The sequence below is a fragment of the Phoxinus phoxinus genome (assembly GCF_949152265.1).
Source record: "Phoxinus phoxinus genome assembly, chromosome: 2".
In the NCBI taxonomy this organism is placed as follows: Eukaryota; Metazoa; Chordata; class Actinopteri; order Cypriniformes; family Leuciscidae; genus Phoxinus; species Phoxinus phoxinus.
Window position 1 is genome coordinate 50,103,939 of NC_136877.1, and position 24,619 is coordinate 50,128,557.

Sequence of the window (24,619 nt, forward strand, 5' to 3'; positions counted from 1 at the left end):
TCTCAGAAAAGAGAAGTTAGTTCTGAGAAAAGCTCGAGCATCATTTCTTCGCAGATGGCAATTGATAAATTGTTTGTCCATAATGACATTGAAATTTAAGTGTCCAACTAGCTACTTTTAGCAATTATTTCTTAATGGGTCAGAGAGAAAGAGAAGTGATCGAGAAACTGATTGTGTGTTCGGTCTCTGTTCTCAAACTCTCTGAGTCTCTGATGGAGAGATTATTTAAAGATATACAGCATCATTCAACAATAACTCACATCAACAGAAATACATCTGATATACAAAAAAATATATTTATATCAAATTAAGCAAGAATACACACATTGCCTCCATCTTTCACATGCATTATCACACAGATAAATACATCATCAAACTCTTTATCTGATCAACACGTAACATCATTACATTAAATCTGATCAATAAATATTACAATAAGTAAGACTGTGGATTCAGAGTCTCCTACACAACAATCATTATTTGATCTGTTTTTTAACTGAATACAATGTATTAAAAAATAGAAAAACTAAACAGAAGATAGAATATGATCAAATACTCACAGATGAGAGGCAGTGCACTGGAGCCCATACTGTCACATTAATAGACAGTTTTAACAGCGCTGTGTGATCACACACACACATACTTCCTGTGTTTGAAAGAAGATATGAGGGAGGAGGAGACAAAACTCTAGACAGAAATACACAGATAAAGAAAAGAGAGATACAGTCTAAGATATTCATCTACTTGAACATCATATTTTCCAGATCATTTCTGATGGAGATTGTTCTCAGTTATTTTGTTCGTTCACACGAAAACATCTCGTGACATCTATTGTGTGTCTAATGTAACTCTAGATCATATCAGTGAATTAAATATACAGACTTTTTTATCATAAAGTTTCGTTCCATAAAATCTAAAATGTTGCTCATCAAATGTGTTTTCTGTTCCTCAGCGCTTCGGCTCTCAGGAGAACAGCCTCGACTCGATGAACTGAAGAAATGGTTGGAGAAACAGAATCACAAAAGGCCAGATCTGTGAAGGTTAGTGTTAGTAGTAAGTTAATAAAGTGAACAGGGCCTTTGGAAAATGAGTCCTGACCTTTTAAAACGTTTCCTTGATGTGTGTTAACAGACCCTGAACCTGGAGAACATTAGGACCCTGAAACACACAAGCTGTGGACCAGCGATCTGCAGTCAACTTCACAATCCCTGTTGCTGATATGAAGTGATTTGAAATAGCTTGTTCCCTATCAAGGGAACTCCTGCTGCGTTTACGCTGTGGGAACACCCCTGGTTATTGTGTCGTGAAGCACGTGTATAATCAGTTCAATGAAAGAGCGAGACGTCATAGGCGGGTGACGTCATAGACCAGGAAGCTATAAAGCACCCTTGAACAAAGAGCGTGTCAGCTTCTGAGCCTTCAGCAAGCACTCTCTGTATAACTGTCCTTGTCTTATTTATTGTTGTCTGTCAAGTTGCAATATATATATATTTTATGGCAAAAATAGAGCAAGCAAGGCAAGCGTTGTGTTGTTCCCTGCCCACGTTATATCACGAGTGGGGACACACACATCAGCTTGTTTGGGAGTGGAGCATGCCAACCGGGGCATGGGGCCCGCTGTTGCCGAGGCGCGGCGGCGACTCACATCGTGGGGTTGAGACGGGCGCCGCCCTATCTCAGCTTTCACCTGCCAGATCCAGTGCCTTATCTCAGGGAGAAGCACGCTCTGCGGTTTCTCCTCCCCGCGATGAGGAACTCATGCTGCAATTTTCCAGTTCTGAGGAATTGGTATCGTTAGTGTTTTCAATAATAAATAATTAAGTCAGCTCATTACTCTGTTGAATAAAGAGGAGCTTATAAAAGGAGGTTTTATCTAGTGCTGTTGCTAAGTTAAATATTTACTGGCCAGCCGAACATTATGAGAGTGAGAATATAAGGAAAACGCAAGTGTCAAAGCGCAAAGCGCAAGTAACTTTGTGGGCGGATCCCGGCGCTGTTGCTATTTTCCCGGCGGGATAAATGAGTCTTGCGCCTGGCGCAAATCTAAAAGGGGTTGGTCTGAAGTAGTTTCATTATTCATAGGTGTGGTTTGGGCGTAACGTGAAATAAACCAATCAGAGCGTCCTCTCACATTCCCTTTAAGAGCCGGCGTGCTTGTTCCATGGCAGATCGCTATTATAACGGCGGATTTGCCAGCGCACGCCAGGAGCAGTTCACATCCGAGGAGACCGACGTTCTCGTCAGGGCCGTAAAACACAGATAAGTGACATTGGGGATGATGGGAGAAACCCACCCAAATCAGCTACGGTTAAACAGGCGTATAATTTGGGTAAATGTGTAGCCTAATCTAGATTTTTTATTTTTTTAAAATCTAGATATATCTTTTCCACATCTTCACGGACACAACAATGATTTCCCTCGTGTGTTAATATTTTTCCTTGTAATAATGTATGATTTGCAAAAATGAAAACTGCTGCGTCTGTTTATATTAGAGAATCAAAGTGGATGCGCGTTAACACGCTACATTATGGCAGAGCACGCGCCCTTAAAATACCATATCACTAACGCGCAACGCACCACTGTCTTTAGACTGTTTTTTTCCTGGTCAGTGGCGCAATTGCTTTCTAAAACTGGAAAATAGCACCAGGGAAGTTTTGCGCCGGAACACGCCTCCTCTTTTCGCTGAACCGCCCCCGCGAGCGCAAGTTCATTCCCTAATTTACCGACGTGCGTCTATGGAGGGAAAAGTCCGCTGTGCGCGGGTGCAAAATAGGAATGATACATGCGTCGGTGTTCAAAGTCAATTGCGCTGGGTGCAAGATAGGGCCCTTTATCTCAGCCTCCTCCTCGGGGAATGCCGTTTTTTCCCTATCTCCACACTGAGGTGTCGAGATCGTGGAATAAACCGGTTTCTATTTTACGTGTTTAATCCCCAAACTTCTACTATAGTAATGTTATAGGTATTTAGTATCATGGTATGACAGATCCTCGGGTCAAAGAGACGTTTGCAAGCTAGCTCTCTCCTGAGTCGGCGTCATCATAACCCCGACGTTACCCACCAGACATCATAAATAATAGATACATATTATTAGGCAGTGCTGGTCGGTAAAGTATATAATGACATGGATGAATGTGAGGATGTCAGTACTGAAGATATTCGAGAATTGTGTCGGGCAACAGATAAACTATACCGGGGAGGGACGGTTTCGAGAAATCGTTTCTCCTCTGCGTCCTCTAGGGGGCGACTCTCAGAGGAGGGTCGCAGCGCTGCCAGTTCGGTTGTTTCCTGCTGGTGGCCAAGGAGTGATATATATATATATATATACGTTTTTCTGATGTAAAGAAAAATAAAGATAAAATATGTCTGTTCTTCTGAACACTCTACTTTCAAAAAAAAACTAAGAAATAAACTATTCAGCGGCATTCCAGAGGTTTCTTCCTCACCGATCTAATGTTCCTGAGACTGCTGTATGGGAGCAGTCTCAGCCTACTAAAGCTCCTCGCAGCATAAAGTGCTGCAAAACAGAGCGTCGCCATTCGGGCTCATCCACAATCGAGAGGGACCTGGGTGGCGGTCACAGTCTAGCCAGTTAGAGATATGCAAGATCTGAGGACTGTTATCTTTAAAAAAGCTTGGAAGAAGAAGCCCTGACGCCGAGGCTGCAGGCTTCTAAGGGTGGTCCCCTCCGGGGTAGGGACGGTTTTGAGAAAACGTTTCTCCTCGGCGCCCTCTGGGGTGCGACTCTCCGAGGAGGGTCGTAGAGCAGTCAGTTCGGTTTCCCTGCCGGTTCCCTGCCGGTTCGAGGAGGGTGGTAGGAACTAAGCTAGTTAGAGGTAGGCAAGATCTGAGGACTGTCGTTATCTCTAATAAAACTTAGAGAAGAAGTCCTGACGCTGAGGCTATCAGGTTTCCGAAGGTTCCTCCGGGGCAGGGACGGTTTTGAGAAATCGTTTCTCCTCGGCACCCTCTGGGGTGCGACTCTTTGAGGAGGTTCGCAGCACTGCCAGTTCGGTTGTTCCCTGCCGGTTCGCCATTCAGGGCACCGAGATGAAATCTCGAGAGACTGGTGCTGAAATTAGTAGAATTGCTGGCAGCGTGGAATCTACTTCCACATATTTATCAGTGGGACACACTATAGAATACGGTTTCAGAATTCAGTTCGGTTCTCGTCCGCCCAGATTTCTAGGGGTCCTCCCCACAGTGGTGGACCCCGAGCAGGCTCTGGTTATGGAGCAGGAAGTACTGACACTTCTGCAAAAGGAGCTATAGAAGGGGTTCCTCCTCCCAGCAGACAGTCAGGGTTTTTCAGCCATTACTTCATTGTTCCGAAAGAGGATGAAGGGTTGAGTCCTATTCTAGATCTGCGTCAATTAAACCGCAAGGTTTCAGAATTTCAAGTTCATAGTATGCTTACGCTAATATGATTGTGTCACAGATTCAGTCCGAGGACCGGTTTGTCAAAATAGACTTGAAGGACGCTTACTTATCTATCCATCCTCATCACAGGAGGTTCCTGGGGTTTGCTTTCGGGGCGAAGCATACCAGTATCGGGTTCTTCTATTCGGCCTAGGTTTATCACCCCGCATCTTTACAATATGCGTGGATGCAGCTCTGGCTCCTCTGAGACTCCAGGGGAGTCTCCGTATTATACTATATCGACGATTGTTTGACCCTAGCTCAATCTGAGCAGATGGCAGTTCGGCATCGAGATGTCGTTCTGTCTCATTTAAAGATGATGGGGTTGCGACTCAACGCCAAGAAAAGTGTGCTCCTCCCAGCTCAGAGGACCACTTTTCTAGGTGTATTATGAGATTCACAACGATTCGCCGTAAATGAGGTAAAACTAGGCCAGTCACTCACTGTGGAACAGTTTCATGGCAGCTGCGTCCAACATATTACTTTTGGCTTTCTGTACATGAGACCCCTGTAGTGGAGGCTCAGGACCAAGGGGTTTTCTCCAAGGGGAAATCCGTTTTCATATGATCAAGGTCACGCGGCTATGCCTACGTACCTCGGTCATGTGAAAGAACTTTGGTTCCTCGGCCAGGCCCAATGTCGGGGGGTTCTTGTCGACGCATAATGCTATCGACGGATGCTTCCCTCACAAGTGGGGGGTGATCATGAGTGGCCACTCGGCAAAGGGTCTTTGGCAGGACCATCTTCTTTTTTGCACATAATTGGCTAGAAGTGATAATTGCTAGAAGCGGTAGAAGCGGTATTCTGAGAATCAACACACCTTCCGGACAACACACTGATGGTCTCGTATATCAGAGCAGATATCCTGTTGAGTGGGATTTCCCCCTTTCTGGTCAATGTATCCCTGCCTCTGTTTAATTATTTGTATCCCCGGTGGGGATAAATGTATCCTCCCCTCAAAGTGATCATAGTGCTACTACACTAGTGGCGAGACGGATAACAAAACATATCACGGATCCGTGGTTTGATTAGTCTTTCATAGATTTCATATACACAATCCTGAGCAATTGAAACTGTGGCTGCTCGTGCTGCACTTGGATATCAACACACCTGAACATGCTCTAATATGTAAGAGAGTGTGTTTTAAGAGCCATACATATTCTCATTTAAAGAGCAGTTGTGTTGCATATTTAATCTATAATGTAGATCGTCTTTGTCTTGGACAATAAAATATTATGTTAAAGTCCCTGTATATAACAAAAGGATACTTTTTTGGTTGGAGCGCTACATATCCTCCTATGTTCCAAAGTCCCTGTAAAGGCAATTAAAAAAAAAAAAATTCTAAACACATTATAAATGTTAGAAATGTATTGCTAAAACATATTACAAAGACTGTGAACTGCGAAGTACTGAATTGTGGAGTTAGACCGTTAAACAGTTTTTCACCATTGCTATTTTCCGGATTTTTTGGGCGGGCTAAAACGGGGGCTCGATGACGCACTGGAGCCCCTGAGCTCCTGGACACGCCCCTACTTGATGACGCACTGGAGCCCCTGAGCTCCTGGACACACCCCTACTTGATGACGCACTGGAGCCCCTGAGCTCCTGGACACGCCCCTACTTGATGACGCAGTGGAGCCCCTGAGCTCCTGGACACGCCCCTACTTGATGACGCACTGGAGCCCCTGAGTTCCTGGACACGCCCCTACTTGATGACGCACTGAAGCCCCTGAGCTCTTGGACACGCCCCTACTTGATGACGCACTGAAGCCCCTGAGCTCCTGGACACGCCCCTACTTGATGACACACTGGAGCCCCTGAGCTCCTGGACACACCCCTACTTGATGACGCACTGGAGCCCCTGAGCTCCTGGACACACCCCTACTTGATGACGCACTGGAGCCCCTGAGCTCCTGGACACACCCCTACTTGATGACGCACTGGAGCCCCTGAGCTCCTGGACACGCCCCTACTTGATGACGCACTGGAGCCCCTGAGCCCTAACAATATAAATAGGCCTAGAGCACATTCGCATCAGTTTGGCGCTCAATCGCGAGTTACTGTCAGTACTATTATTAGTTACTACAGCCTACAGTTTGCTAGTTAGCTATGCCTTCGTCACGGAAATGCGTACTACCTGGATGCGATCATGTAAGAAACAGATCGGTGTCTTTATTTAAATTTCCTAAAAACGATCACATCAAGAAGAGGTGGATTAATTTTGTGAAGAGCCACCTTGATGGAGAGCTGAGGATCACCACCAAAACCCACCTCTGTAGTGATCATTTTACACGGGATAGTTTTATAAACTTTCGTCGGAGACAACTGGGATGCTCTGATAATCCGCTGTTACTGGTGAATGTGGCCGAACCGACTATCTCCCGCCTCGGCCTTCATCCTCCCGTCGCGCCGAGACCTGTGCCATCCTCGGCAGTGCGTGCCCACCATGAGGGTAAGCTGCCTTGTGTGCTTATGTTGAACATGGCTTGGTAAAACCTAATAAGCTGCTAGGAGCATCCATTCCGGCTGTAGCGGTGACAGTTGAGTGTGGCGACGGCAGCTTTCTTCTTCTTCTTCTTCTTCTTCTTCTTCTTCTTCTTCTGTGAATTTTATTGGCAGCTTGCAATCTTTGTGCATTACCGCCATCTACTGGACTGAGGTGTGATCACATTGTAAGTGCAAAACTACAAATAAAATGTAAAATAAATAAAAAGTACATCCCAGAGGATCAGAGCCCAAGCGTCAGATGGCGCTGCGTGTTCAGCTCCTCCAGCTTCAACCTCAGCTCTTCCTCCCAAAAAAAAAAAAAAAAAAGGGCTATAGTCTTCTTGCTATTTGTGTTTTTTTAAGAAACTCTATCACTGCTTTGTTGTAGACTGTGTTCCAGGTAGACTTAACAGGTTGCTCAAAGTAACAGAGTCCTTAGTTACCCTCTTAATTATTTCTCTCTCTTCAGAGTACTGCCTACATGTCAGACATGCTTCACGGTTTCTGTTTCCGTACAATATGGGCACATTCCTGTCTCATGTTTCCCTATTAGATGTAGGCCGATGTTCAATCCTGTATGTCCTAACCTTAGCCTAGTGAACCAGGTTTCCTCCTGTCGTGAAAGTGAGCTTATCTTTTTAACTGTTACAGTCTGTTGAATACCATACAAATGCCTACCTTTTTCCCCCTTATCCCATTTATCTTGCCAGAGTTTATGAATACCATCTTTAATTTTTGTTTTCCATTCTGATTTACTGAGTGTAACCTGTACTTCTACTTGTTCTGCTTTAAGTGCTTCTTTTGCCAATTTGTCTGCTTTCTCATTACCCTTAATACCTGTGTGCGCTGGAACCCAAGTGAAATGTATTACTAGCTTCTGTTGAGTTATCCTGAAAGTCATCTGATGAACTTCCTCTAAAAGATCCTGTCTGCATGCAGATTTCCCAGTCTGGATGCTAGTTAGGGAAGACTCAGGGCCCTATCTTGCACCCAGCGCAATTGACTTTGTACACCGACGCATGTATCATTCCTATTTTGCATCCGCGCACAGCGGACTTTTCCCTCCACAGACGCACGTCGGTAAATTAGGGAATGAACTTGCGCTCGCGGGGGCGGTTCAGCGAAAAGAGGAGGCGTGTTCCGGCGCAAAACTTCCCTGGTGCTATTTTCCAGTTTTAGAAAGCAATTGCGCCACTGACCATGAAAAAAACCAGTCTAAAGACAGTGGTGCGTTGCGCGTTAGTGATATGGTATTTTAAGGGCGCGTGCTTGGCCATAATGTAGTGTGTTAACGCGCATCCACTTTGATTCTCTAATATAAACAGACGCAGCAGTTTTCATTTTTGCAAATCATACATTATTACAAGGAAAAATATTAACACACGAGGGAAATCATTGTTGTGTCCGTGAAGATGTGAAAAAGATAAAAAAAAATAAAAAATCTAGATTAGGCTACACATTTACCTAAATTATACGCCTGTTTAACCAAAGCTAATTTGGGTGGGTTTCTCCCATTATATCATACATTGTCACTTCTCTGTGTTTTACGGCTCTAACGAGAACGTCGGCCTCCTCGGCTGTGAACCGCTTCTGGCGTGCGCTGGCAAATCCGCTGTTATAATAGCAATCCGCCGTGGAACAAGCGCGCCGGCTCTTAAAGGGAATGTGAGAGGACGCTCTGATTGGTTTATTTCACGTTACGCCCAAACCACACCTATGAATAATGAAGCTACTTCAGACCAACCCCTTTTAGATTTGCGCCAGGCGCAAGAGTCGTTTATCCCGCCGGGAAAATAGCAACAGCGCCGGGATCCGCCCACAAAGTTACTTGCGCTTTGCCCTTTGACACTTGCGTTTCAGATCGTTAAAATAGGGCCCATAGAGTCCGAACATATAATAGATTTATATGGCTTCACTTCTTCTACCCACTGTAGTGCCAGTATGATGGCCATCATCTCTGCAGAGAAGATTGAGAGGTGATTTGAGGTTCTTTTTTTGTATTGTAACATTATATCTGGGAATATATACAGCCACCCCTGTTTTACCTGCTGGTTCTTTGGATGCATCTGTAAATATTTGTACTATATCATACACTACTTCTAGTTGTACACTTTGATACAATCCCGTCTTGATTATATTTTTAGCTTCTAGATTAACTACAGGGTAGCAAAAAAACCAAGGTGGAATTGAGCTCAAGTTGACGGCAGCTTTCCCGCGAGTGGGCGTGGTTTCAGCGCAGCCAGCGGACACGCCCCCAGCGTTTGAGAGCAGAGACCACTGCTCATTTTTTCAAGATTTTGATAGCTTATTTTATGTACTTGCCGCCTTTTTTTATCATTCAAACTTGGCTGGGTGGCTAATAACATTTTTATGTGATATGACAAACTCAGAACACATACTTAATTTTGACTTTACAGGGACTGTGTATGCTTAAGCTCCCAGACTAAAATTAATTTAATTTTATATCTGTGCTGTAAGATAAAAGTATATATAAAAAAATCCACCTATTTTTAAGATCTATTTAGGCTACTGCTTTATTTGAATAGACTTAAAGATGAAAAACTGCTGTTCTAACGCATATTGGTGTTTGTCCTCAGCAAATGTTGTGAATGCTAAAGCATTTTCGTTAACATTTATATTTGAATATTTAATATTTATTCTGGACAATCCAGCTTCTTGTCTCTGATGTTTACAGTAACTGAGATAGTTCATCTTCCTCTTCCCTCATAAAATACAGATTGAATCAGTTCCAGGTGTTTTTTATATATAAGGTCTGTGCGCTGCACTATTGATTTTTCAATAGTTGTTCACAAATGTTGACTTGTTAACCTACAAATGTAATTTAAATAAATAGAATAGAGGGTGAATTTTAACACTGAGTGTCAAACAATATGTTCAAGCTCTCTGTTTATTGTTTATGTATAAATCTAAAATGTCAAATCCATTTCACATATAGTGTGTAGGACATGTTGAGTAACACAGGTAAACGTATATTTAACTATTTACTTGTATAATCATTTTTATTATTCTGCTCTTTTACTGTCTACTTCCAACTTTTCTTCCAGTTTGTGGAAGTGAACAACTAAAATCAAAGCAATCAATGTGTCTCGACTGTAATAACATATTTAGGTTATTTAAAGGTGCCATGTGTAAAAATTGAGGTAAAAATATCCAAAAAATGAGCTACACGCATCAAAAGAATGAGAAGAAATAAGGGCAATGATGTCATTAAAAAAATGTCAAGTTATAGTGCTGCAGAGATATCAACCTTAATTAGCATAAGCATTACTAGCCACGGGCCGACAGGTGTCGTAATACCAGTTTCGGCCATGGGAGGCGGTATGCGGGGCACATAAACACCAGCCAACCTGCAATACACGAATAACTCACACGGCTTGTGGGCGTACTTGAACCTGATGTCAATCGTGTGGAAAGTACAGCCCACTACTTCATTTCAATTCAGGGAAGAGAGCGGAAGGATGGCTGAAGCCTTTGGCAAGAGAAGCACAAATCAAATCAGATAAGAAAAGGACCGCTCGTCACGGTCCGGGCTCGAAAGCGCGGGGGACGGCGAGCGAACTGCAGCGCATAGCCCTGTTTTACAACGTTCAGCACCCATTCTGACACGCCCGGGATCGCTCCCATGCTTTCGCACGCATAGCTAGGGGCAGAATGGTCTCCGTGTTCTGACCGCCGCACTGCGCGGGTTCGAGAAACTGAAACGGAGGTATCAGCGCGGCGCGCGCGCCCTCGTTGTCTGAAGAGTGCTGCTCGCTGACGACAGCAGCCGCTGTTTCACATTCAATGACTCGGTCGCTCAGGACGGAGAACAATTTGTGGCGCGAACAGGTCATTTGTAGCCTACTGTATCTTTCAACAGTGTTCGTGTTTTTTTTTACTATAGTAGAGATGATCGGTTCACGTGCGCTGTCTGATGTTTACTGCATCACTCGACATGGAGAGGTTGGGTAAAGTAATAATTACAAGAGCTTCACGGTTATCAGATACGAGCATTCAATGGCCCTGTAGTATATATATATATATATATATATATATATATATATATATATATATATATATATATATATATATATATATATATATATATATAAATATAGGTTATTTGTGTTTGCGCACGTGATATCAGGAAGCAATGTAATAACGTTACCTGTAATACACACATGATGGCGATGCGCAAATCGAGTGTGTGTGTGTCACAAATCATTATTGTTTCTTCAACTTATTAAAATATCTTACTTTACTGCAACTATCTGTTTCTGCTTCTTTATCATATTTATAGTGTGTGATTTATAAAATACCATATCCTACATCACATATTTTGATATGTGAGGTATACTGCCCCCATCTGGTATGGAATGTGGAGTATGACTTGATTTTTTTTGCCAGACAATTACACATGGCACCTTTAAATATATTTGGTAACATTTATTTTTAGTTCGTCATAGTCTATACTTCAGAATTTCACAGAAACTCTCAAGTTTCAAACATAATGGCATTAAAGACTAAAGGCTATTTTTAAAATGTTTTCTGTATTATTTAAAAAATTGTCTGTCAAAACCGCATCAATAACTCAGTCAAGTATAATTCAACAACAAATCCTTTACATTTTACTATTGGGCTGTTCAGAATACCTCAAATAGCAGATATGTATATACATTTATAATATAATAAAATACAATATTTATGGCTATATTATGAACAATGAAGCCAAACAAATGTATTTGAAGCGAAACTTAAACTACAACTCTCAGCACAAATACAAATGTTTCCATATTTGCGATGTAAATTTTGGTTGCATTATTTATTATGTAAACATGGCTTAGTGCTTAAAGCCTGTTCCAGTATCCACGTAAAATATCATCCCTCACACGAGCATAAATGTGTTTAGCAGCACGGCTGTCTGATCAGGGAACCCAAAGACTCTTTTAAGAGCCATATTCTCCCTTAAAGGGTTAGTTCAGTCAAAAATGAAGTTTATGACATTAATTATTCACCCTCGTGTCGTTACAAACCCGTAAGACCTTCGTTCATCTTCAGAACACAAATGAAGATACTTTTGATAAAATGAATGAGGCATTTATATAACGCTTTTTATACTGTACCCAAAGCGCTTTTACATTCCAGTCAGGGGAATCTCCTCAACCACCACCAATTGCCGAATATAACACACACACACACACACACACACACACACACAGGTGGAGAGGAGAGAGAGTGATAGAGCCGATTCAGTGGATGGAGATTATTAGGAGGCCAAGATTGATAAGGGCCAGTGGAAGATCTTTGGCTCCAGGACTCCAGGGTTACACCCCTACTCTTTACCAGAAGTGCCATGGGATTTTTAATGGCCACAGAGAGTCAGGACCTCGGTTTAACGAATGTCTCATTCGAAGGACGGTGTTCTTTGACAGTATAGTGTCCCAGTCACTACACTGGGTCGTTAGGGACCCATATAGACCACAGGGTGAGCAGCGCCCCCTACTGGCCTCACTAACACCTCCTCCTGCAGAAGACTGGTTTACCCAGGAGTCTCCCATCCAGATACTGACCAGACTCAGCCCTGCTGAGCTTCAGTGGGAAACCAGTCTTGGGCTACAGGGTGATACAGCGGCTGGCCTCAAATCTCAAATCTGAGAGCTTTCTGACCCCACATAGAGAGCAATACAACGACTGCTTTCAAGGCCCAGAAAGGTAGCAAAGACATTGTTAAAATAGTCCATGTGACTCCAGTGGTTCAACCTTAATGTTACGAAGCGATGAGAATAGCGTCTCTAAACTGTGCAGCTTTTCCGGATTCAGCGGGTTCTGGTGAACCAACCATTTGAAGAGCGTTGATGTAACATCAAATAAACCAGTGGGCAACTCTGGCCCTCAAGATCCACTTTCCTGCAGAGTTTAGCTCGAACACTAATGAAAAACACCTGAACAAACTAATCAACATCTTCAGGATTACTAGAAATATACATGCATTTGAGTTTGATCAGGGTTCAACAATTGTCCAAAAAAGCAAATCCAAATAAGTAAAAATCCACTTATTTATTTAGTTATTCGTTTATACAGAACATTTGATACAGATTAAAACTGGCATGTTTACTAATTACTCAGACGAGTGTCTAGAACAAGCAATATGATATCATTGTCAAGCTATTGGAAGAACATACACAACAACACACATACACAACTTTTTTTTTTTTGACAAATATAGTTTTCACAGGTTTATAAACACAATACAATTTTTATAACAAAATCAATACATTGGGGGAATAACCCACTAATTAGTTCCTGATTTTTATATTTATAATGATATAGGTAAGCAATACGAATAAAGAGCAAGAGTGCGTTTATTCCTGGAAAAGCATATTGAGAGTGTGATATTGTTATAGAACAGTTTAATAAACAAGTTGGTATTAAGTAACTTACATTTCAGACACATATTGTCTGTTTTTGCTAAATGAAAATTGTTTTAAACAAAGCCACATGAGAATACTTGCTCATCTGAGACACGCAATGAAAGAATCTCTGAACGAATTATTTGAATTACGGCCGCACGATTAATCGCAATGAAACCGCACCTGATATTTGGCAAAAGCTGCGATTATTTTATGCACTGATTGTCATTCTGTGGAAATCCGTATCGGGCATCACACTATCTGTTGCTGAATAAACAGGAGATTGAACACACGACTGCCTTATTCTGTGTGGAATCACATCATCTCACAGAAGGATGAGCTCAACTGTCGTTATGAAGTGAGTTTGGAGTAAACGCATGTTATTAAATGTTGTCTGTTGTTGGACAAGAGGTTCATAAATGCTTCTCATGTTTGGAAAGATGTGTTGCTTTTCCAAATGCACGTTATAAGAGACTCAAACTCACAGTGCTTTCAGAAGCAGTGTTTACAGAGCCGATCTTCACTGACAAGCTGCGCATACAAAATAATCACGTTAATAAATCGCCTTTGCAATTTCATAATCACAATCAATCATGCAGCCGTAATTTGAATGAGGTTCAATGACTCACTCATTAAGACAGTGATTTGCTGCCACCTACTGGAGGATTTACACTGCACTCTGTGTACAAGTACAACATGACAACCATGTGCTAAAAACAGAAAAAAAATCATTTGTACAGAAAGAATAATCCGTAAAAAACGACTAATAATGCTGTATTACGCATGCCAGACAAGTAGTTGGCGATGTGTCTTTGTAAATGAAGACTACGGGACGGCGCACACACACACACACATTATTTTATAGTTCACTTGAGCTGAGCGCACAAGCCTATGGACACAAATTACATAATCTATCATGTTTTAGTCCGATTTCCATTCTAAGGATGTTAATATTGATAATACTGTATTATTACTTTGTCTTCTGGGTAAATTTCATCTTCAGAAAATATCAAAACCTTTGAACACAAGGGCTTTAAAAACATATATAATCCTTGAGTCTGTTGTAAGGAACCTTTCTTTAAAAAAAGCATATACTAAACACGTCATACGCATGTGCATGAGGTCATCATTTTCACGCATGCGAATGTCGTCACCATTTTCATAAATGCGCATTATTGTATGTATTTACACGGAGATGATGCGTTTTCAGGCCCGCCAAACGCCATTGTCGCATTAAAAGTCTTTCGTCAGGCTCGTTTTTTGCCTGCAAAAATACCTCAATAGCCTTTGTTTGTATCACAAATACATTCCACATTAAATTACAATGACAAAAATCAAATGTTCTGTCAAAACTGCAGATACTGTACGCTCTATTAAAACAAGCGTTCTCGGGGAATGTGTGTTATGCTTGGTGGCGTTGACGTGTTTTATATATTATGTCTTTATTATATTTCTATATCCACCTCCTAACCTAAACAATCTTCCTATCCCTGCAATTATATTACACATTTGAAGTCTATTAAAGTAGAACCAACTACAATATTTGACAGAATTAACAGTACGAGTCTTTTAAAACAGGTTAATATCAGGTTGAAGTTTCTTCCTCTGTTACGGCGTATACTGACTTTGGTCTTCAGCAGTTGAAACTGTGAAATACACAGAAAAAAATGTAAACATTTAAATGGACATGTCTTATGTTTTTCTTTTTTTTCACTGCAGTTATTGAGTGTGTGTGTGTGTGTGTGTGTGTGTGTGTGTGAAGTTTTACCTCTCGCTCTGTAACATTTGTAAAGCAGCACGACTGTCGCGAGCAGATACGGAGAAGCTGCCACAAGAAAACTGAGGATGTTGAAGACAGAAATCGGATCTGAACTTGACACTGAAAAACAGAAACACAAGAACATTATTGAGCAACAAAGTAGGGGACAATACCACCTGGTGTTCAAAGAGTGTAAAACAAGCAGATCCATTACAGATGACCTGATGTGATCTGTGATCAAGGACGGACATACCCGTTTATATTAGCACAAAAGAGCTTAGCTCATGGTTTCACTCCACCTGCCGAACTGTTTTAGACACTGTGGCCCCATTAAAATCTATGCAGCCTAAAACTCATACAAATGACATGACTCATACTGCCAGACGTGAGTGCCGTAGAGCTGAGCGTAAGTGGAAGAAGGACAAACTGCAGGTGTCTCTTCAAATGTTAAAGGTAGGGTAGGTCAGAATTGTCTAAAAAAAACTTTTATTCAAATTTGTTTAAACTGTCTTTATATACCAATGCATAATTAAAATGCAAGTACTCTGAAATAGAGAGCAAAAAAAACGAGTGACTCTAGTGTATTTAATCTTCATAAAACACAGCTCATTAATTCCATTCACTCCCACCTAAAGACGGGTGCGCGACTGCGCGCACGTGGGCAGAGCCATACAGAGCCAGTAATAGCGGCGGTAGTCATGGCGACGGAGAGTGACAGTTGCGCAAGCCAATCCTGTGATTCGTCCCGAATGGAAATAATGAGCTGTGTTTAATGAAGATTAAACGGTCTAGAGTCACTCGATTTTTATACTCTTTTTATCAGAGTACTTACATTTTAATTATGCATTGATATATATAGAAAGTTTAATCAAATTTGGTAAAAAGTTTTTATATAAATCCTACCTACCCTACCTTTAAGGGATTGCTGGCGTCACTACCAGAAAACTGTAAAAGAGGCTAAAAGAAAACATTTCTCAGATATTATTCTGTCAAATTGTCACAAGCCTCGTGTTTTGTTTAACACCATTGACTCGCTTTTAAATGCCCCGCAGACTAGAGGCATCCCCTGCTATGTGTGAAAACTTCCTTTGCTTTTTTATTGATAAGGTCACTTCTATTAGATCTCACATTTCATCTTCAGCTTCTGACCCTTCTATCTCTGTCCTCTGCTCTGCTGTCTTTGATCACTTTGAGCCGGTGACTTTTTCCTTTTTAGAGGAGGTTGTTGGTCACTTGAAGCCTTCTGGTTCTCCAGATGATGCTGTTCCCCCTCGACTTTTTAAGGAGGTTTTTCCCACTGTAGGGCCATCTGTTGTTGCAGTCATAAATAGTAGTCTGACCTCGGGTGTGGTTCCTGAAATTTTAAAACATGCGGTAGTTCAACCCCTGATTAAAAAACCTGCTCTCGATCCGGCAGTTCTAGCAAATTTCAGGCCTATTTCCAAATGACCTTTTCTTTCAAATATTTTGGAGAAGATTGTGCACAGTCAATTGTTGTCCTTTTTGGAAGAACATAATATATTAGAGGTTTTTTCAGTCCGGTTTTAAATCCTTGCACAGCACCGAAACCGCACTTTTAAGAGTTTTTAATGATGTCTTTTTAGCTACTGACTCTGGCGACTGTGTTATCCTTGTGCTTTTAGATCTAACTGCAGCATTTGACACGGTGGATCATGAAATATTGATTTCTGGGTTAGCCTAGGTGACTGTATCCTCCTCTGCTCCTCTATTGTGTGGGGTTCCGCAGGGTTCAGTCTTCGGCCCTCTACTTTTCTCTCTCTATCTGCTTCCACTTGGTTCCATACTTAGTAAGTACGGCATTTCATTCCACTGTTATGCAGATGACAGTCAGATTTATGTACCTCTTAAAAAGAAAAATGATAACTCTTTTGGAATACTTCTCAATTTTCTTGATGACATAAAGGCCTGGATGGCTCTGAACTTTTTAAATTTTAATGATAAAAAAACAGAAGTGATGGTTTTTGGAGCCACCGCTGGGAAAGCGTCACTAGATCTGGGCTCCTTGGCACCCTATATTAAACCTAGCATCACAAACCTAGGGGTAAGAGTGGACCCTGAGCTAAAATTTGACAGTCAGATCAAGGCTGTTGTCAAATCAAGCTTTTTTCATTTGAGGCAGCTGGCCAAAATAAAGCCAATTCTGTCAAGACAGCTTTTTGAAACTGTAATCCACGCCTTTGTTACTACTCGGCTGGACTACTGTAATTCACTGTATGTGGGGATTAAGGTCCTCCATAACCCGTCTTCAGATGGTACAAAATGCAGCAGCACGTCTTTTATCGGGCACACGTAAACATGAGCACATTTCCCCTATTTTAGCATCACTGCACTGGCTGCCTATTCAATTCAGGATCCGTTTTAAAATTATGTTATTTGTTTTTAAATCACTAAATTGTCTTGCCCCACCATACCTCTCTGAGCTTTTACACTATTATAAACCCGTCCGCTCTCTCAGGTCAGATGACCAGCTGCTCCTGAGTGTGCCTACAACTAAGCGTAAGCTCAGAGGGGACCGTGCATTTGCTGTGTCTGGCCCAAAACATTGGAATGATCTGCCTCTGCACGTTAAACAGGCCGCTTCTTTGTCTGTTTTTAAAACCCGTCTTAAAACACATCTTTTCTCTTTGGCCTTCAATACCTAGTAAGATGTCGATTTTATTTACTTGTTTTAATTTGTTTAATTTAAAATAAATGTGTTTTTTAGTGTTTTTATTGTGTGGTTATTAATTGCATGTTACAGTACAGCACTTTTTTCTGTACAGCACTTTGGTCAACTTTGGTTGTTTTAAAGTGCTTAACAAATAAAGTTGGTATGGTATGGTATTTGTTTGATTTGTACAGTTTTTTGCTAGTCAGAAATGATTAGCTGAATTTCCACTGCCGAGCCAGTACGAGCGAGGGCTATAAACGGGCCAGCCGGGGCTAATAGTTTCCGACTGCGATCTTAAGCCCGGATCTTAACGCACCAAGCCGAGGGTGTTAGTCAGCCGTCGAGCAGTTTTTGTGCATCGGCCGACTTAATTTTCTCAGTGTGTTCCGCATTTAAATGGGTCATCGTCTGCTTTTTTTCGGCCGATTCGACATGTTGAATCGGCGTTGGTGAAGGAGGGAACTCTGATTGGCTGCTCAGCTTAGTGAACGAACGGGTCAGTGCATAGATGATGACAATTTCATTGTCGTTTTTGCTCCATCAAAAGCCAAGCTCAAATAAAAAATACAACTGGAACCGTAACCTTCGGCTCTATGGTGGAAAAGCGGCTAAAGAAATAGAAGAAAAGCAGAACCGCTGCGTCTCCAAGCATCATGGCTGTTCCTCAGATGAGTAAATGATTCAATTATGCTATAAATACAGTCGTTTGCTAAGTTAAATGACTTATCATTTTAAACGAATTTGTTGATTTAAGGATTAAACTCACTCATTTGCCGCCACCTACTGGCGGGTGCAATTTCATAGTAGCCTAGCCTATTGCCGTTATTTCCTTTTTCCAATCATTTAATATTTCAACATAAAACATATATATATTTTAAACATTAATCTCTTAACATAATGTATGCAAAACCCATCTATGGGTTTTGTTGATAGTCATTTAATTTGATTGTGCCCATACAGTGTGTTTTTAATTCAGATTTAATTTATTCATTAAATTTAAGATTCTAACATAAGATGAGGACACAGGCAATATATTTTTATAATACTATCTCTGGCTTTATTTCTCAGTTTTATTTCAGGATTTTGATCTTCTCTCAACTGAGAAAGAGCACATCATGTATTTTATTGTATTATATAACGACTATTTAATATTACATCTAAACTTTGACTACGCTAGGCATGTTGCATATTAATTGTTCTACGAAACTCAAGCATATTTAAATTGTGTATTTTGTGCTACTCCATAATGATGTTCTAGTTGAGGTCATGTGTGAGTTTGTCAGTCCGGCCCCTTAAGTCCTGCCCTGTCTGTGATACTGTATTTTGCGCCAGTTTAGGCTTAGAAATGACAGGGGAAATAATAATAATAATTCTACATAGACTAATCTATTTATATTAATTGAATGTGTATTTTCTGTCGGTAGCCTATATATACAATGATTGTATAGCATAACTGTGTAATAAACGTTGTAAGAGCAAATTTAAAATGCTTTCAATTTGTTTTCCCCACTTTATATCACATCTGAGAGAAACTGTTTCTCCTCTAAACACTCGTTCATCAGGTCGTACCGTCAACACAGCTTTAGGACTCTCTGTACACACAGAGATTATTGCATTTACAGTTTCAGAAGTTGTGTAGATATTGTCTCTGATCTGTATTTGTTGCGTCACACACTACAGTTTCTCTCACCTGTAACATTTACCCACAGTGCATCACTGTATTGTGTGTAATAGACTGGTTTCCCTCTTCCAGCTCTACACCAGTACTGGCCTCCATCAGACACTGAGTCAATCTTCAGGCTGTAGGGGTTTGTCTTCTTCTCTGTCTCAGGGTTCAGTGTGTGTTTGTACCAGTAAGAGTCCCAGTGTCCAGTGGACGGATCCATGCGACAGGACAAAGTCACTGTGTTTCCAGTCAGTGCAGCTCCTGCAGGATCTGATGTGAGTTCAGGCTTCGGCTGTAGATCTGCAGGAGAACAACAACAGATTCAGATCATCTAGAGTCAGAGTTCACCTGTGTTACACAAATCATTGAGTATTTGTCTGCAACAGTTCATACAGAAGAGAATAAGTGCTGGAATGCGGATTTTAGACAGCATTATATATCTGAATATGAACTACATCAACAATGTTTATTATTAATTGTAAAAAAACGAAATAAAATGTTGATACTCATATCCAGTCTACAAGTATGTTATTTTGCATTCAAATACATCACACAAATGTGGATTATACTGTCACAGTGTCTGGTTGGTGTTCCCTGGGTGTCCACTAAAGGTCTCTTCCCCATACTGTCATCACCTCATCATGAACTGCATTTCCCATAATCCTTTGTCTGAACTTATCACTGATCATTGCAAACAGCTGTTCCCACTCACATTGTTTGTACCTGTCTATTTATACCCTGTCTGTGTCTGATTGTTGTGGATTCCTTGTTTGATGTCAGATCGCACCTCTGTGTCCCATGCCTGTTTGTTTCTTGTGTTTGGACTGCCTTGTATGTATTATGACCCTTTGCCTGGCCTGGTTTGTGATTACGGATTAGGCTACCCATTAAACTGCAACTGGATCTACCCTTTTGTGTGCGAGCCGTGACATATACAATATTTACATCATTATTTAAAGTGTTTAAAATCTTGTAGATTCTGTAAACTCACTTTATTAGTAAAGGTAATGGCTAAACATGTTCATTGTGTTTGATGAGTGATTTCTTTCAACATCTGGAGTTTATTTTCTACGGAAGCCCTGAACCGCAACAAAAAATCTGACATTAAAGTCGAAATATTTCGAGATTAAAGTTGAGAATACAGTTCCGTAGAAGTTGCGTGTGTGTGCATTCATAATGCGAGCACGTGTTTGTGTAAATGCGCTTGTGCAGTCGAACTTGCCTCGGACATGGATGAATCTACAAAATAATAGCATTTTACTTTTATCTGGGCTTTCAACAAAAGGAAATTCAGGTGCCAATCTACCAACATGGCATTAGGCTACCATTATAGGACGTTATAAAATATACTGCACCTGCCCGGAATAGACTAGCAGGCGAAAACATTTTTCAGACTGGATGGAGATATCCAGCTTTATGAATTAACAAATTGAATGAATGAATAAATGAATGAATGAGGCATTTATATAGCGCTTTCATATGTCTACTGTAGGCCTACACTAAAGCGCTTTACAATCATATCAGGGAATCTCTCCTCAACCACCTCCAGTGGTTATTATATCTGAGGAAATCACGGGATCCGACCAAATGATTGGATACAGAATGATGCACTTAAAACGTATCCAGAACTTAGCCTATATACGGTAAGGGAGACAGAACTGTTAGTGTTCTCGACCCAGATCGTGTTGCCTAGACGAGCGCGAAAACACGTCAAAAACACTGCCACAAAGTTTGGACCAGATTGTGATACCTACTCCGGTGGAGTCTGTGTGTTCGAATGCACACACACGCAACTTCTACGCAAGACTGTATTCTCGTAATGTTTCGACTTTAATATTGAAATTTTTTGACTTTAATCTCAAAATATTACGACTTTAATCTCGAAATGCTAGAAAAAAATTAGCCATTAACATAACTATTTTTAGCTGTTTCTCAGATCTGTGATCACATACGTCAGACAGTCTTTATCTGTTGTGTTTCTCTGTTTTCTAAGAACTTCATGTGTTGTGTTTTTAAGATTACACTTAAAGTAAAAAAAACATTTAGCTTTAAAATGTATTTTCAGACCTCTGCAGTTTCATTGTTTTTCTTTTTCAAATAGTTTGTAATGCAAGACAATTAAATAAAATGGAGTGACAACTGTATTTATCAGCAGTGTGAATGAGAGTAAAAGTCTCTTAATTGGTTGTGATCATGATCATGTAGAGAGAGTTTAATAGGACAATGATGTTGAACTCACCCTCCACTGTGAGATACACAGAGCTTATATATGATGAGTTTGGTCTTCTATCTCTCTGTCCTTTACACCAGTACTGACCCTGATCAGACTCAGTAACTCCTCTGATAGTGAGAGTGTCTGTGTTTACAGTGTAGATAATCTGAGGCTGTGTAAGTTACTGTAACATCATTTCTATCCTGACCTCGGTCTGACTGAGGACAAATGATCAAGTCTCAAGGCTTGTTTGCTACACTGGCAGTTTAATTCGTCTCAGATAATCTGAAGAGCATTAGCTCATGAATGAACTGAACATGTCTGGAAGATATAGATCATTAACTCTTAAAAGATCCTAATCACCCTGTCACTGTATATAGAAAGTAAACTCAGACTTACTTGGTTATCTTCTCAATGTCTTCAAGTTAAAGTGATGTGATGAAATGATGAACACACTCACCTGATACTGTCAGTGTAACTCCATCACTGATCTCTGAGGACTGTTGGGTTTCTGTCAGAGTTCCTCTACAGCTGTACAGACCAGCATGAGACCGATCCACAGATGTGATTATATAGATCTGGTCTTGTCCTGCGCTGTTATAGATCTGGTCTGTTCTTCTGCTGTTATCTTGATCTTTATACCAGCTGTACCTCCAGACTCCTGTCTCCTGTATGTCACATGTGAGAGTGACTCTCTCTCCGCTGAACACACGCTGATCTGGCTTCACCTTCACTACAGGTTTGGGTCTCTCTGTGAAAAGATCAAACACACACTTCATGTTTGAATCTTTTAAAACTCAAAATTAGCTTTCACTGAATTCTACAAAGTAAAAAGAGCATTTACCTCTCACTGTTATCTGTATTGCATTACTGTACTGTGTGTAGTAGTTTCCTCGCTGTGCTATACACCAGTATGTTCCTCCATCAGAGACGCTCACAGATCTGATTGTTTTAGTTCCTGCATCACTGGATTCCCAGTTTGAGTGTTTCGTCCAGAGAAACGTCCATCCAGTTGAGCTTCCCACGTCACAGCTGAGAGTAACTGTGTATCCAGTGAACACTGAACTCTGGGGCTTTACAGTCAGAGTCGGCTGCGGTTTATCTGTAAGTGAACAGTGATGCAGTGTTGAGTTCATTTATAGAGTTATTGCGCATATTTCACAAGTCTTCTGTCTTTACTCACATTTTTTTCTTTTTTTTGTAGCCTACATTATACTGTGTAATTTATTTTGATTTAAAGGGACATATCCTTTCTGCTTAGTGACACGAAATATAATAGCAACAATATATATTTTGTTTAAAAAAAGTGTGCATGTGTACAGTGTATAAGCTTGATCAAGCATGAATGTGTAATATGAATGCAATCTGAATGTACTACATCCCACATTGCATTTTTTTTTCTGGCCCAGCTCTGTTCGAATGACAGTCCTGGAGTAGCCCAGATCTGGATTAAACACATGGGCCATAACTGGCCCGAGTCTCAGCCAATTACTAACCCATAACTGGCCCTGAATATGTTTTAGTGTTGCTACCGATTCTCAGCCTTAAGTAAACCAGAAACACCAGAGCTGAGCCACACCTGAGCCTCATCTATACTGTTAAAAAAAAAAAAAAAAAAAACTATATATATATATATATATATATATATAGTATATATTAGGGGTGTAACAATCAGAATCAGAAAGAGCTTTATTGCCAAGTGTGCTTGCACACACAAGGAATTTTTCTTGGTACTGAAGCGTCAAGTGCACATATACAAATACAAGAAACATAATAAATAAATTAAAATTAAAATAGTATAAAAGTAGGGTCACAGTTGGGTTTAGTCCGAATAAACATTTACAGATTATGAACACATTTAAAAAAAAATTGAGTAGCTAGTATGAATAAATATGAATATAAATATCATGAGTTAGAGAATATTGCACTGGACAGTGGGAGTATTTAACGTACAGACATATGCCTTGGGAGGTATGTTAAGTGTTCAGTAGGGAAATGGCCTGTGGAAACTAAGAAACTGTTCCTGTGCCTGGATGTTCTTGTGGCCAGTGATCTGTGTCGCCGTCCTGACGGTAACAGTTCAAACAGGTGGTGTCCAGGGTGGGTCGAGTCTGTGATGATTTTACCTGCTCTCTTCCTCACTCTGGAAGAGTACAGGTGCTGGAGGGTTGGCAGGGGTGCACCAATAATCCTCTCTGCAGTCCGGACTGTCCGTTGTAGTCTGTTGATGTCTGATATGGTAGCTGAACCAAACCAGACAGTGATGGAAGTGCTTAAAACAGACTCAATGACGGCTGGGTAGAACTGAATCAGCAGCTCCTGTGGCAGGTTGAACTTCTTCAGCTGGCGAAGGAAGCACAGTCTCTGCTGGGCCTTTTTCACAATGGAGTCAATGTGATTGTCCCACTTCAGGTCCTGAGAGATGGTAGTACCCAGGAACCTGAATGACTCCACTGCTTCCACAGTGCTGTTCATGATGGTGAGAGCGCTGGGGATTTTCTCCTGAAGTCCACGATTATCTCCACAGTTTTGAGCGTGTTCAGCTCAAGGTTGTTATAGCTGCGCCAAACAGCCAGCTGTTCAACCCCCAGTCTGTAAGCAGACTCGTCACCATTTTGGATGAGACCGATGACAGTGGTGTCGTCTGCAAATTTCAGGAGCTTGACAGAGGGGTCTTTAGAAGTGGAGTCATTAGTGTACAGAGAGAAGAGCAGTGGGGAGAGAACGCACCCTTGGGGGGCGCCAGTGCTGATGGTGAGGGTCCTGGATGTGAGTTTCCCCAGCCTCACTTGCTGCTGCCGGTCCGTCAGGAAGCTGGAGATCCACTGACAGATTGAGGATGGCATGGAGAGATGGGTCAGTTTGGCTGTGAGAAGATCAGGGATGATGGTATTGAAGGCCGAACTGAAGTCCACAAATAAGATCCGTGCATAAGTCCCAGGTCTGTCGAGATTTTGCAGGATATAATGCAGTCCCATGTTGACTGCATCATCCACA

At 41.2% G+C, this 24,619-nt stretch overlaps 1 protein-coding gene across 1 annotated transcript; it reads right to left on the reverse strand.

The window, feature by feature from the left end:
- Positions 1 to 16,302: 16,302 nt before the first annotated feature.
- On the reverse strand, positions 16,303 to 24,097 carry LOC306988063 (leukocyte immunoglobulin-like receptor subfamily A member 3; the record flags this gene model as incomplete). Its single annotated transcript, XM_079592764.1, has 6 exons — positions 16,303 to 16,427; positions 19,235 to 19,336; positions 19,435 to 19,710; positions 22,083 to 22,373; positions 22,467 to 22,724; positions 23,749 to 24,097. The coding sequence occupies 6 exons, from the start codon at positions 24,095 to 24,097 to the stop codon at positions 16,303 to 16,305; spliced, it is 1,401 nt and encodes a 466-aa protein (XP_079448890.1).
- Between the last annotated feature and the right edge of the window lie 522 nt (positions 24,098 to 24,619).